The following is a 15135-nucleotide window of genomic DNA, read 5'->3' on the forward strand; positions in this document are numbered from 1 at the left end:
CTCCCTCCCTCCCTCCCTCCCTCCCTCCCTCCCTCCCTCCTTCCCCTTCCTTTCTTTGTTTTTGAGACGGGATTTCTTGTGGTTCTGACTGATATCTGGCTCACTGTAACCAGGGATCTGAACTCCTGACCCTCCTGCCTCCACCTCCCCAGTGCTGGGAATACAGGTGTGTGCTGGGACCTGAAACTTTTTCAAGGGGCAAAAGCTGGGATGGCTTAAAGTACAGTAATCCCCAGCACAGCACCCTGGAGGTGGAGGCAAGGGGATTGTCACACATTTGAGGCTGTTTTGCGCTATCACTTTGAGACTCTCAAAGTAAATAATTGAATAAACAGAAAGACAAAGCGGGGAGGGTAACTGTGATAGTTCAGAGGGCAAGAGCACTGGCTGCTTTTCCAGAGGACCAGTTCAATTCCCAGCACCAACATGGCTGCTCACAACCATCTGTAGCTCAGCTCCAGCCTCTATGGCCCTACCTGGGCAAATGTGCTGGCAAAACACCCATACACAATTTTCTTTAAAGACGAAAGGAGGCGGGGCAAGAAAAAAGTGAAGACTGATCATTTTTATTATGTCAGTTTCATTTAAATTTATGTATTGGTCTGGAGAGATGGCTCCGAGGTTAAGAGCACTGCCTGCTCTTCCAAAGGTCCTGAGTTCAATTCCCAGCAACCACATGGTGGCTCACAACCATCTGTAATGGGGTCTGGTGCCCTCTTCTGGCCTGCAGGCATATACACAGACAGAATATTGTATACATGATAAATAAATAAATATTTTTTTTTTAAAAAAAAGAAAAGAACTGAGAAGACGCCACTCCCTTGAGGAGTTTGACTCCCGCAGCAGGACCCCGAGGCAGGCGGCCACAGAGTCTCTGTAGTCAGGAAGCAGAGAGCAGTGACTGCTGGCCCCTGGCTCACTCTCGCCTCCTCCCATCCCACTCAGCAGCCCAGGGAATGGTGCTGCCCACATGTTTTCACCTCAATTATCCTAATCTAGATAGAGTCTCACAGCACTGCCCAGGCTTGTCTCCTAGGCTCTTCTAGATCCTGCGAGTCAACAGTCGTCACAACTTGTGTCATTTCCCCCTGGTTTAGTGACTTCCCATTTATCAGTTACGGATGGAAATTTTCTATCAAATGGGAACTTGACATTTTGTGTGCATATTAAACATTAGCTACGAGTAGTGGCTCGAGCCTATGTCCCCAGTATTCAGAAGGCTGAGGCAGGACGATTCCCCCAACTTTGAGACCAGCTATGGATGAATAGCAAGGCCCTGCTTCAAATTTAATAATAAATAAACACATAAAAAATAAACACATAGTTGGGCATTGGAGAAAGCATTTAGTAACATAGATGGTGCCATGCCTTTGGTGGCCACTAGTGGATGCTGTCATCCAGGGAAAGTTTGCTTGCTAGCTTCAGGGGGGCCTTCGCCCTGGCTAGGCAGGAGAGATACTCCCTTTTAAATTTATTATTTATTTATTAAAAATATTTATTAAAATTTTAATTTTTTTTATTTTGGTTATTCAAGATAGAGTTTCTCTGTGTCGTCCTGGCTGTCCCGGGCCAGGCTGGGTTTGAACTCGGAGATCTGCCTGCCTCTGCCTCCCAAGCGCTGGTATTAGAGGCGTGTGCCGCCACCACCTTGCTTCTTTTGTATTTAGCCCCTTTTTTGCTCTCCATGTACCCCTGGCTGCCCAAAAACTATGTAGACTCAAACTCATAGAACCCCATTTACTTCTTCCCCTCAAATGTTAGGGCTAAAGGTATGTACTACCGTGTCTGTCCAGCTGCATGCGCCACCACTCCTGTCCAGCTATAACTAGTTTCTTAACATGTAGGGTACCTACTATACACATGGAGGATCTATGCGTCAGGGAATTTGGGCTTCATAATAGTTTGTTTTAGAGCCTTTAAACCTGTGTTAGAGCTCTGTCTTTTATGACAGAAACAACTTCTAGAAGAAAGAGCTTATTAGGGGTTTGCCTACAGTTTCAGAGAATTGGAGGCCAAGATCACGGTGGGGATCTTCACAGCAGGCACCAGGCTAGAGAATTAGCTGAGAACTCAAGTCCTTACCGTCGAGAATGGCCTGGGCTTTTGAAAACTTAAATCCCATCCCCGGTGACACACCTCCGCCCACCGGGCCTTGCTTCCTCAACCTTCCCTGTTCCTCCAATGGGGAAACAAGCATTCAAATATAGGTGCCTAAGGGGCCATCCTCATTCAAACTACCACGATTTCCAAATCAACTTAAAGCTTTGAATGGAAAATTCATCAAGTGTCCCTCTTGGCGGGGCAGGGGGCAGAGCTAAGGATGGAACCTAGAACTTTATACCCACGCCAGGGGAGTGTCCAGCACTGAGCTGCATCAGAGTCCTTCGGATTTGAAGTTTTCTTAACCCACGACCTACTTCGCTGCACACGGGGAAACCATTCTGGGCAGCCAGCTTTGGTTTTCTTCCTCGGCACAGATCTGCGACATTTGGTACGGCCACAGTGAGCATGTGGTGAGCTGTTGTTACCTTTCTGGTGTTAATAAATAGACCATTACCCGCATTTCACTACAGTGTCTTAAAGTCTTTCATTAAAGATTAATCCCGTTGGGGTTTTGGTGTGTGTGTGTGTGTGTGTTTATGTTTAGCTTTTTTTTTTTTTTTTTTTGGTTTTTCGAGACAGGGTTTCTCTGTGGTTTTGGTTCCTGTCCTGGAACTAGCTCTTGTAGACCAGGTTGGTCTCGAACTCACAGAGATCCGCCTGCCTCTGCCTCCCAAGAGCTGGGATTAAAGGCGTGCCCCACCACCGCCCGGCTATGTTTAGCTTTTTTGAGGCAGGTTCTCTCTGTGGAGTGCTGGCCTGGAACTCACTGTGTAGACCAGGCCGACCTCCACGGGGATGCTCTTGCCTCTTCCTTTGGAGCGCTGGGATCAAAGGTGTGTACTACCGCACCCAGCTTCTGCTTGTTTGGTTTGGTTTTGTTTCTTTTCTTTTTAAGAGATTTATTTTATTTTTATTTCTGTGTGAACGTTTTGCCTGCATGTTTATCTGTGCACCATCTACATGGTTGATGCTGACAGAGGCCAGAAGATGTCCCATTCCCTGGAAGCGGAGTTCCAGTTGGATGTGAGCCACCGTGTAGGTGCTGGGAATCCAACTTGGGTTCTGTAAAAGAGCAGCCAGTTCTCTTAACCTCTGAGTCATCTCCCCAGCCTGAATCCGTTTATGTTCTCCTTGTCTTTAGTACTAAACTAGACAAGGAGCTGTCGGTCTGAAGAGGAAAGTTGGCACTAAAAGGGAAAAAAAAACAAAAGCCAGTCTTTGTATCCTATGCCTGTAATCCTAGCGCCAGTTAGCCTGGGTTATGTAGTGAGTTCCAGCCAGCCTGGGCTACCTAGCAAGAATCCGCCTCATGAATAAACAAACAGTGAAAAGAAAAGGGTACGTAAACAAACTAAGGAAAGCTAAGGGGGTGAGCAGCATTCCCCCGTGGGCTCTGTTCATTTCCTGCCTCCAGGTTCCTGCCATGGCTTCCCCTGATGGTGGGGACCGTGACCTGTAAGCCAAATAAACCTTTTCCTCCTCAAGTTGTTTTTGGTCATTGTATTTCTCGAAGCAACAGAAAGTGAACCAGAACAGTGGAGCAAGGAATTTTCAACTCTTTTGCGCTGTAGGTTTCTTCCCGCTGTAGGTGCTTGTTAAAGGCTTTGAATAGAGGAACGCGTGGCTGAGTGGCCGCGTTCATCGGGGTTCTCTAGAGGACAGAACTTACAGAAAGAGCGATTACATACCACTAACAGGCTGTGCCCTAGCTAGTCCAGCAGTGGCCGCCTACCGACGGATGGCCCGAGAATCCAGCAGTTGTTCAGTTCTCCATGCTGGATGTCTCCGCTGGTCTTCAGTATAGTCTGGAATCCCAAAGATGTGTGATGTAATGCCAAGTGAAGGAATGGGCCTGCCAGTGAGAGGGAGGGCAAGCAGGCAGAGAGAACTTGCTTTTTCCATGTCCTTTATATAGGCTGCCGGCAGAAAGTGTGGCCCACATTGAAGGCCTGTCGTCTCACTTCAAATGATTTAATTGAGAAAGTGTGCCCGGCCATTGGGGCTTTAGTTCATTCCAGGTGTGGTCAAGTTGACAAGAACTAGACTTCTCAGTAGCAGTCTGGAACTTGCTTTGGAGGTCAGGCTGGCCCTGGACTTAGGCATTTCCAGGATTTAGTTGAGGGGTATAGTATCTTACCTGGAAGTCCCCAGGCAGAAAGGACCATGCTGAGTGGAGTAAACCTGGGTTTTGATGGGTTAAAGCACTGAGAGTTCATTGGTGGTCCCCACCCCAAGGTTTATTTTTATTTTATGTGTATGAGTGTTTTACCTGCATGTATGTATGTGCACCTTGTCTGTGCAGTGCCTGAGGAAACCAGGCTCAGATTCCCTGTGTCAGGAATCGTAGACTATTGTGAGCCATCATGTAGGTGATGTAGGTGCTGGGATTCAAACTTGGGTCCTCTGGAAGAGCACCCGGTGTTCTTTACCACTGAGCCATCTCTCCAGCAGTTAAGAAATTTCTTCTTTTCCATGGTTAGGATTAGGGATGACAGCTGGGTGTGGGGCTCATACCTTTAATCCCAGCACTCTGTGAGTTCAAGACCAGCCTGACCAATACTGCTACAGAGAAACCTTGCAAAAAACAAACAACAGAAAAAGGAAAATAAAGAAAAAGGAACGGGGTGACAGATGAACCTCATCTGTCTACTCAGTTGACAAACCTTCGTGAATTCTGGGCTAAGAAGGACTCTAGCCGGGCGGTGGTGGCGCATGCCTTTAATCCCAGTACTCGGAGGCAGAGGCAGGTGGATCTCTGTGAGTTCGAGGCCAGCCTGGTCTATAAGAGCTAGTTCCAGGACAGGCTCCAAAGCTACAGAGAAACCCTGTCTCGAAAAACCAAAAGAAAAGGACTCTGAAGAGCTGGAGGGACGGCTCAGTGGTTAAGAACGCTTGTTACTCTTCTAAAGGACCTATGTTCAGTTCACAGCACCCACACGGTGGCTCACAACCATCCTAACTTCAGTTCTGCGGGATCCAGCACAGCCTTCTGGCCCCCACAGGCACCAGGCACACGTGGGCGCACAGACATACATGCAAGCAAAACACCATGCACATGAATTCTTTTAAATTAAAAATACACAAAATAAGGATTCCAAAGCCTAGAGGGGCATGTCTCCTGATTACTCTTTTTCAGGATTGGGAAGCAATACTGTGCTCACTGAGGTCTGATTTGGAGAACTGATTTTTTCTATTCTTCCTGTCTCCAGGGACCCAGCCTGGCCTGGGAGCCAGGATGGCCACCCACAAAGCCTTGCTGATGTGCCTAGGATTGCCTGTGTTCTTCCCTGGGGCCTGGGCCCAGAACCATGCCCCACCTGGCTGCGGCCCAGACCTGGACCCACTCTACTACAACCTTTGTGACCGCTCTGGGGCCTGGGGCATCGTCTTGGAGGCGGTGGCCGGCGCTGGTATCATCACCACGTTTGTGCTCACGATCATCCTGGTGGCCAGCCTTCCGTTTGTGCAGGACACGAAGAAGCGGAGCCTCCTGGGGACCCAGGTGTTCTTTCTGCTGGGCACCCTGGGCCTCTTTTGCCTTGTGTTTGCCTGCGTGGTAAAGCCTGATTTCTCCACCTGCGCCTCTCGTCGCTTCCTCTTTGGGGTCCTGTTTGCCATCTGCTTCTCCTGCCTGGCCGCCCACGTCTTTGCCCTTAACTTCCTAGCCCGGAAGAACCATGGACCCCGGGGCTGGGTGGTCTTCACTGTAGCCCTGCTTCTCACCCTCGTGGAGGTCATCATCAACACCGAGTGGCTGATCATCACCCTGGTACGGGGAGGCGGCCAGCTTGGCCCTCTGGGCAACGGCAGTGCCGACTGGACCGTGACCCCGCCCTGTGCCATCGCCAATGTGGACTTCGTCATGGCGCTCATCTATGTCATGCTGCTGCTGCTGGCGGCCTTCCTAGGAGCCTGGCCGGCCCTGTGCGGCCGCTTTAAGCGCTGGCGGAAGCACGGAGTCTTTGCGCTTCTCACCACAGCCCTCTCCATTGCCATCTGGGTCGTGTGGATCGTCATGTACACCTACGGCAATAAGCAGCGCCACAGCCCCACCTGGGACGACCCCACGCTGGCCATCGCCCTTGCTGCCAATGCCTGGACTTTCGTCCTCTTCTATGTCATCCCTGAGGTCTCCCAGGTGACCAAACCCAGCCCTGAGCAGAGCTACCAGGGGGACATGTACCCTACCCGAGGCGTGGGCTACGAGACCATCCTGAAAGAGCAGACGGGCCAGAGCATGTTTGTGGAGAACAAGGCGTTTTCCATGGATGAGCCAGCCTCAGGTGCGGCGAGGACCTGTATATATCCGTGTGAGGGGTGTCTTTGTGTGTCGGGGTGTGCCTCTGTGTGAGATTAGCCTAGGCTAATCTCGAACCCACTATGTAACTGAAGCCGGGTCTTGAACGGGGTTCCTCTCTTCTCCCAGTTGCTGGCGTGTGCCACTGTTTTCAGCTTTTGTTTGTTAAGTTACATTTCTTTATCTAGTCCGTCATTTCTTCCCTACCATGTGGCTTCCGGGGATCAGTCTCAGTTTGTCAGGCATGGTGGCAAGCATCCTTACCTGGCTGGGCGATCCTTTATGCCATGTCTTTTACTGCAGGGCAGGGAGCCAGGCTCTGAGAAAAACGGAAAGTTCTTGTGACTGTCTACAGTTTTCTGCTTTGAGGCCCCTGCGTTCTGAGACCGATCATGGAGCCTGAGTGGTAGAGTATTTGTGTAGCAGACCCAAGGCTGAGTCTCCAGCACCACAGACAGCATTTGTGACCTCAGGGCCGCGTTTGTTAACTGTAAGGAATATCAGCATTTAGCGTTTGCCTGCTGTGTGCTGGGCTCTGCTAAGACACAAAGGCTTGTGGCTTACAAGCTGCAGCCCCCTCAGGCATGACCAGAGTTCTGCAGGACCCAAACTGTTTCTGAGATATTTACGGGCTTTAGACCTGGACTGGTTATCACAGTCCTGGGATCTCTGACAGAAGCTCAGTTAGAGGCAATGGACACCCCAGAAACAGAAATCCTAGGGTCCTCTGTCCACACTGTGTGGCCCTCAACGTCCTGCCTTGTGGAAATAGGTGACCCTCGCTCTCATGGACACATAGTCTGCGATGTCACTTCCTGGAGACGACTGCTGGCCCCACACTGGGGTGGCTCTGGCACACAGACTGGGCCACTGAATGTGCAGGGAGGGGATCAGTAAGGAAGCCAGAAAGACAGAAGCCCTGGGCAGGTGCTGGGAGAAGCAGCAAACCCTGGTCCGCCCCCCCCCCCCCCCCCCCCCCCCCCCCCCCCCCCCCGCTCCTTCCTGCCCCAGTACTCCTTCATTGGGCCGGAGAGGTCTTACTTAGTCTTTTTCTTCTCATGGAGACGCTTCTGGGCTGTAAGTTTTTATTTATTTTATTTTCTTCCAAAATGGAAAAACCAATTACACGAGCTCAGCACTTAGGAACCCTGCACAGGCCGTGGCCCCTCAGCCTTGCAGAAGAGATCTGAATCCTGTATACCTGACCCCCTCAGGAAGTCCTGTTCTTGGGGCCCAGGGCTAGTTAGCAGCTCTCCTCGGATGCCCCAGAGGTGCTCATCAGGGTGGATCAGACAGGAAACCCACACCAGAAGGTGCAGGGAGCTACAAATCTCTCTGGGTATTTGCCAGGGGGCCTAGGATGGACTGAGCACCAAGTCTTCCTGACTGGGCCCTGCGTGGCTACAAAGTGGCACCAGCAGCTACCCATGCCCTGTGTGGACACGAACCCATAAAAAGTTGTGGCGTTTCAGCTGGATTTCCCCTTGTGCCTAGCAGCGGGTCCATCGTGGCAGAGGCAGGAGCTGGAGGCTGGCAATCTTGGAAAGCGGCCTAAGGCCCATGTGCCCCTCTTGGCCTCTGGCCCTGAGGCCAGATAGGATGTGAAGGTTGCTGACAGAGTGTTTTTCTGAGCTATGGGGGAGGGGGAACTGGTGTGTGTGTGGGGGAACTGGTGTGTGTGTGTGTGTGAGGGAAGGGGCTGGTGTGTGTGTGTGTGTGTGTGTTTGGGGGTGTCCCACAATGCAGGGAGCCAAGCGGCACTTTCTTATACATCTAAACAAAAGGATGCCAGGCATGGGAGGGCCATTAGGTCCAGAGCCTCATTCTCAGGCCTCTCTCCACTCCTGGGTCTGGTGTTATGCCAGGGCCCCAGGGCCCCCACTCCCCTATGCCCAGGAGAGTTGCTTGGATTGTGGATCAAAGCAGGAAACAAGAATCCAGAACCCTTCACATTTGACCTTGTTTTTCCCTACAGCGAAGAGACCCGTGTCGCCTTACAGTGGCTACAATGGGCAGCTGCTGACCAGTGTGTACCAGCCCACCGAGATGGCCCTAATGCACAAAGGCCCGGTGAGTAGGTCCCTCAGGTTCCCGTGATCTGGTTGAGGGTCACAGAGCTCAGCCTCATTTGCTGGTAGGAAGCCTGTGCAGGCAGTGAACGTTTGGCTGGATAGAGGCATTCTTAGTGTATGGCAAACTTCTCCTGGGGCATCAACCCTGCCAACCCAGGGCTCTAGTGCACTGCAGTGGGACCTGCCCTGCATCACTGGGCATCACCCACAGCCCAGTGGCACATACCTGTAATCCTAGCACTTGGGAGACACAAGCAGGAGGCTCAAGGCCATCTTTGGCTATAGCTTGCACCACCAGCCTGGGCTATATGAGACCCTATTTCCATGCCTAGCCAGCAAGTCTTGACCTTATACCTCCCCTGAGCCCTGGGAGCCAGTACTCCCTTAGCTAGGGGGGTGGTGGGAACAGGAAGGAGGTGGATTAGATTCCCACTCCATATATGTTCCTCTTCTTGCTGGCAGTGGTTGCCAGAGAGGTCAGCGACCTGCCTTGGCAGGATTCTGGGAACAGGAAGCCAGAGGTCAGCAGGGTGCTGTTCCCATCCCTTCCCCACCCCCTAAGCTGGGGGCCAGGGACGGCTGGTGTGTTTGCCGTTCACACCATGATCAGAGGCTGCCCCTCCGCCCCCGGCTTCTGAACCTGGTCTCCAGCACCCTCTCTCCCAGTTTGGAGGGTGAATTGAGCCAAACAGTTCTTTCTGCTTAGTTCTCATACCATGGTCCTCTGACCACTCAAGGGAGCAGCAATTGAAAACTTGCTTAAAATGCAGATTGGGTGTGAGGTGGAACAGGTTCTGTGTGAGGTTTTGAGTTCTGTGTTGGTAGCCCTGGGGTGGGGGCTGTTGGTCACCTGGTAGCTTAGGTTCCATCTAAAAGGGAGTAGTAACTTCCCAAGGCAGATTTACAGGGAACTCAAGGGCTTTCCCACCCCTGTAGTTAAATATTTGTCAGACTATCTCTGGGTGGGGCCCAGCTAGGGGGTGGAGCTCAACTGGGGATAGGGCTTGACAAACAGTCTGCTAATTTTGGTGCTCCAAGATCTAAATATCCTAGAGGGCAGGGAGTGGTTGGATGTTTCTGGAAGGGGGAAGACCCCCCACAGACACCCGCAGCTGCTGGTTTGGGGTCTTGGGAGCCTGGGTGCTTTAGTGGTAACATCTAACATGGTGATAAGACAGGAGGAACCACCCCAAAGGTTCACATACCTTCCAGGTAGAACAGTTGGGGCTAGATTCCTAAGCTAGAGTTATACGGACCAGGACCTACCCGAAGGGTACTGAGTGTTGTAGTGACATGAGAAAGGGAGCTTGTGAGTGGCATCGGTCATGTAGCAGAAGCTTAATGCTGCTGATCCTGAGGCTTCGCAAAGAATTAGGATCAGGAATTCAGAGACGGGGTCTCCTCTGGGAAGCCCCCGAGGTGTTCAGGGACCTTCTTCCATGGTCAGAAGGCCAGACCTCTATTTCCAGAAGTAGAGGCATCCATCTTATCCTGCCAGCAGGGCCCTGGTAGAATGAGGGTGAAGGGGGTGGGTCAAGAGGTGGGAGCTGGCAGGCACAGCCCTGCAGGAAGCTGAATGTTTGTGCCTTTGCCCTGGCGGAACCTGGCTCCTGATCCCCCGACTGTGAGACCGCCTGTTCTTCCTTCCAGACCGAAGGCGCTTACGACGTCATCCTCCCACGGGCCACAGCCAACAGCCAGGTGATGGGCAGTGCCAACTCAACCCTGCGAGCTGAAGACATGTACATGGTCCAGAGCCACCAGGTGGCCACGCCACCAAAAGACGGCAAGATCTCTCAGGTCTTTAGAAATCCCTACGTGTGGGACTAAGGCAGCAGCTGTGGCCAGGAGGAAGTGGGCGGATTTGGAGAGGGCGCTCAGGACCTGGCTTGGGTGAGGGACCACTAGGGATGCTGTGCTCTGTGGCTCCCTTCTCCCTCACTGGCTCAGGGTAGCTTATGCCTCAGGGTCAGGTCCCCTGATCTGCCAATGTTTGGGTGGGTGTCCGGGGGGTTTCCTCCCTCTCAGTATTTGTGGAGTCCAGGCGCCTGCCCTGTTTTATGCCAGGGCCACCTCTGGTGATCTGCTCCATCCAAATAGTGTTCTGCTTGGGGTGGCAGCTGGTCCCGTGCCTATACTCTCCAGTGACACCTGCAGCTCAGAGAGCTCAGAGAGGATGCCTTGGGCTGGATCCTGCTCCTCTGTGAGGAGCAAGGGTGCCTAATAAAGACATTATTGCTTTATTAACTCTTGTTCTGGGCTCGTGGTTTCTGACTGGGTTCTCACCTCCCGTGACTCCTTCCTTTCTCTGTGGTGGATCATTGAACCCCCCCTCTCCTCCTCACATCCTGCTCTCAGGGCTGATGTTTGTTGTGTCATCTGTGTGGTAAGGTGATGTGGGAGTGTCATATATCAATCTGTTGATTTCATTGGTTAAGTTATAATAAACCAACTGCTTGGCCTCAGCTTAGAACATAGATGGGAGGAGTAAACAGAATAGAATTCTGGGCGGAAGAGGAAGTAAGGTCAGACTCTGCTCTGCTCCCAGAGAGACGCCATGCTCAGCTCTCCTGGGTAGACGCAACGATGGATGGAGGCTAGAATCTTCTCGGTAAGCACACCTTGGGGTGCTTACAAACATCATTAGAAATGGGCTAGTCCAGGTGCGAGAATTAGCCTGTAAGGGTTAGAGTTCATGGGCCAAGCAGTTCTTAAATGAATACAGTTTGTGTGTTGTTATTTCGGGCATGAGCTAGCCAAGCGGCCGGGGTGTTGGGGACGCAGCCCCGCCGCCGCTCCTATTTCAACAGTAAGGGGCTGGCGCCTCCTCCAGGGCAGGGCCCTCTAGTGTGTCTGTCATTAACTGCCATTGGAATGAGCATCTGGGCTCTTGTCTGGACCCACACCTGGGAGTGGCCAGCCTACATAGCTTTCCTGAGAGGCTCATTCTCTCCCCCAGAGGGGGCTATATTCAGAGATAGAACAGGGGAGGCATGCCCACCTGTGGGCAGTTCTTGGGGTACAGAGGGGGTCAGCTCATCTTGGCCTCTCTCGTAGGAAGTTAGCATACTTTAAAGGTTGAGGCCGACGATCATTTGGCTCCAAGTTCTGGGATCATGCTTCGTAGCCTGAGTGGCACGACTCGGGGTGGGCCTGAGTTGTTTCTGGTGTGGGTTCACAGAGAGAGGCAGGTCACTCCAGGTCCTGGTTGGCTCAAGGGTCACAGCATCCATGTGCTAAGAATTTGGGGGTCAGTAAAAGCTTTTCCCCAGAAGTTCAGGCTTATCTCCATGGCTAGTCGGGTGGGGTGGGAGGTAGGGCAGGATGGGGCCAGTCTTTGCCTTCATTTCCAGAGCTAAATAAAATCTCAGAATGCTGTCACTTCAGGTTTATACGAGAGGTCTTAGGGATATAGTTATCCCAACCCCTCAGTCCGGCCACAGAGCCTCTAGGTGGCTGGACCAAAACTGGACAGACTGGCATCCCTAGCTTTTGTCCTTGGCTCTCCCTGAGATAAGCCAGACCAGTGTCCTGGGCTCTGAGATGCCTCTGACCCTTCTGGACGGCACAGTGTTCTGACCCTTGGAGATCAGCTCCAGGTCCTTTAACAGGACTTGAGAGCCTGCCCATCCCAGGCTTGGGAAGTTTCATCCCCAACTAGCCAGAAGCTATTTTCTGACACTAATTGTAAGGGGGAAAAATAGTTTTTTGTTGAAAGGGAGAGTAAGGGTTGTTGGAAGAAAACTCCAGACTATGTTTAGATTGTATCACTCTCTGTAGATTGAGGTTTTTTTTTGTTTGTTTGTTTTTTTGTTTTTTGTGCAATCCAATACTTGGACTGTGGAATCCATCCTTTTTGACTCTTGTTCTTTCTGGTTACTTTAGGATCAGTCCCCGAAAAACAAAACGAGATGGTAGATGCCCTCTTCCCTGGACCACACCTCATCCGGACACCCTCATTGCTCTGCATCCAGCTGAGCAGGGCCCAGCAGTTTCCCCACCTTTGTTCTTGGAGCTGGGAGGGACCAGAGGCCAGCAATCTGAAGCTTTGGACTGAGTGGGGACCTTGGGATAGGCCTGAAGCATGTGACTGGTGCTCATAGGGTCACCCACCCTCTTGCCCATTCCCAGCCTCCTGGTCCCCAAGTGACTGCAGCTACAGGGAGCTAACTGTTGACTCGTGTCTCCTGCCTTAACACATCCCCCAAGTCACAGAGTCTGTGACCCCATGTGGTTCTCCAGGTGGTTGTTGTCCTGCTGTGAACGTCAGGTGCACAATGCCACTGTTTTGACACTGGACCCTCTTGACCATGTTGGTAACCCATCAGATGTCACACAATGGATATCATATGCAAACCACACAGACCTTATTCCTTGCCCTACTCTGGACCTTCTGCCATCCTCTAGACTGGAAGAGGTCGCCAGCTAGGGGCAGAGCCCAGGTTGGGCAGGCTGTTTCTCATGACCTGAGGGTTTCAGGTCCCAGCACCTTTGTGCCTGGCCTGAGTCTGCCTTACCTTCAGTGAGCTGTGTCCCCTTACCAGGGCAGGACCGTTCATTCTCCCTCCCCACTGCCCATCCCTATTGGGAATGGGAATCGCAACACTTATCCCAACGGGGGATGATTTCTCGTTGTCCAGCACTGCCGCACAGAGAACCCCACTTAAGAGTCGAAGAGCTGGTGGGCCACAATGGTGCTTAGAGCGTTGCGCTATGGATGTACCTCAGTTAAACCCCTGGCCGCATCTCCCCGGTCTGCTTTCGGCTTCTATGCCAGCTCCCAGGATGGCTCCTAGGACAGGTGCTGAGGTGGAATTATCTGGATCTCTTAGGTTCTAGAGGTACCTGCTGGGGCTACTTGGACATATGTGGTTGGGGTCTGGGAGTTCCTTTAGGAGACGGTGGGAGCCAGGGCTGCATTCTCAGGGTGACTCGAACCTTTTCTCGGTCGGGCTGGTGGGATGTGGGATTCAGGGCTGGAGATTACTTATGGGAAGATGTCTAAGTTTCTACCTCAGCGTGGGCAGCAGATTCCTTGGTACACCTGGACAAGCCCTGATGCTTTCATCACTAGAGGAGCCTCTAGTGGCCTTGGCCTTAGGACGTGCACCTGAAGGCTACCCAGGTCACAGAGGGCCATTTTCAGGCCTGCCAGCTGCTGACACCAATGACTGAGATGATCATAGTACCGGACCCTGGAACCGAGGTCTCCACAGCTCTGGGTACCAGACAGAGCCTCCTCCAGGCCCTCTCCAAGTGTGCCCTGGAGCCTGGCCTTTAGCCCAGCACTACTTAGTGCCAAGGTAGACAGAGGTGAAGATGAGTGACTGCCCAGGAAGGTGCCCCATGCTTAGTCCATGGCTCCCATGCTGACTCCTCCCTAGTAGCCTGTGCCTTTTATCATTGGGGAAAAGGTCCCCACAGAGTGGGACTGTACCTCCAAATGTGACTCCTTCTGCCTTGACCTCTGTTGAATGAGGATGCTCAGTCTATGAGTAATACGATACTGCCCCCACACACGTGCAAGGGAACGGGGTCTCCGTGGACCTCACACTGTTCTTGATCTAGATTTCTGAGACCCGTCACAGCAAGCAGGGGACTAGTTTGCTGTCTTGAGCGAGTCTTTTAGGACTCCGAAAGCACCAGATGCCTAGGTGGATGTGGCTGTGTTTATTGCCCAAGTCCTGGCTGCAGCTGCAGCTCAGGAGTCATGGGCTCCTGGAAGATGCAGAGCTGCCTGGATGCAGAAGTACCTGTGGTCCTTACTTACCCTGCATCTTTCAGTTCTGGTTCCAGCGAAGGACACATTTAGGAGGCTTGGGGGCCTCCTAGCTTACAGTGCTGTGTCGCTGTATCCCACACAAGGGAGAAATGAGTAGACCCAGGCTTGGTTCAAGTTCATCATTCATAGGCCAGCCCCTTGGTCGATGTCACACCAACACTGTTAAATCCTACAGTGGACGTCAATGGAGGGTCAACTTTGTAACTACTCAGAATTAAATGACTGCCCTTTCTTCATGAGGGTTTAAAGCCTCTGTGTTCCTGTGTGTTTCTAAGGCATTCTAGGGTGTCTGTCAGCTGGGCTTCCCACCTCTTACCTCCCCACCCCCATCTCTGCTATACCAGCAATGACTGATTCTGGCTAATTTTTCTTTGGTTAGACTTTAGGGGAGAAAACCAGGCCTCCGAAAGACATTGAATTCTCAGCTGGGCATGATGTTGCATGCCTTTAATCACGTACTTTGGAAGACAGAGGCAGGCAGATCTTCATGAGTTCCAGGACAGCTGGGGCTACATAGTGAGAAGGGGAAAAAAAGGACAATGAGCTGAGCATTGGTGGCACACACCCTTAATCCCAGCCCTTGTCAGGCAGAGGCAGGCGGATTTCTGAGTTCGAGGCCAGCCTGATTCACAGAGTGAGTTCTAGGACAGTCAGAACTGTTATACAGAGAAACCCTGTGGTGGGGAGCAGGGTGGGCAGGGGCGGGAGGAGATAATGCATTCTGACCAACCAAACACAGAGACAAATGGTTCCTACACAGGATGTAGGATAGAAGGGATGGGGGTGGGGAAGAAGCCACCACAGATGGCAATCCAGCTACTTCTGGCACGGCTGGGGAGGCAGGGCCACAGCCCCGTTTCATCTTCATAACATGCTTTGTT

The 15135-nt window shown here is 52.0% G+C and overlaps 1 protein-coding gene across 4 annotated transcripts in view; it reads left to right on the plus strand.

Moving 5' to 3' along the window:
* Window positions 1-14504, plus strand: part of Gprc5c (G protein-coupled receptor class C group 5 member C) — a 21643-nt gene extending 7139 nt beyond the window's left edge. For all 4 annotated transcript variants that reach the window (XM_050140252.1, XM_050140254.1, XM_050140253.1 and 1 more), the window contains exons 2-5: window positions 5313-6386; window positions 8376-8470; window positions 10123-10272; window positions 12358-14504. In XM_050140252.1, the coding sequence (XP_049996209.1) occupies window positions 5313-6386; window positions 8376-8470; window positions 10123-10272; window positions 12358-12390 (1352 nt within the window). In that variant the 3' untranslated portion in view covers window positions 12391-14504. The remainder of the gene's footprint in view (window positions 1-5312; window positions 6387-8375; window positions 8471-10122; window positions 10273-12357) is intronic.
* Window positions 14505-15135: the final 631 nt, after the last annotated feature.

The sequence above is a fragment of the Alexandromys fortis genome, unplaced genomic scaffold (assembly GCF_014885135.2).
Source record: "Alexandromys fortis isolate MF-2015 unplaced genomic scaffold, M_Fortis_MF-2015_v1.1 scaffold_39, whole genome shotgun sequence".
Lineage (NCBI taxonomy): Eukaryota > Metazoa > Chordata > Mammalia > Rodentia > Cricetidae > Alexandromys > Alexandromys fortis.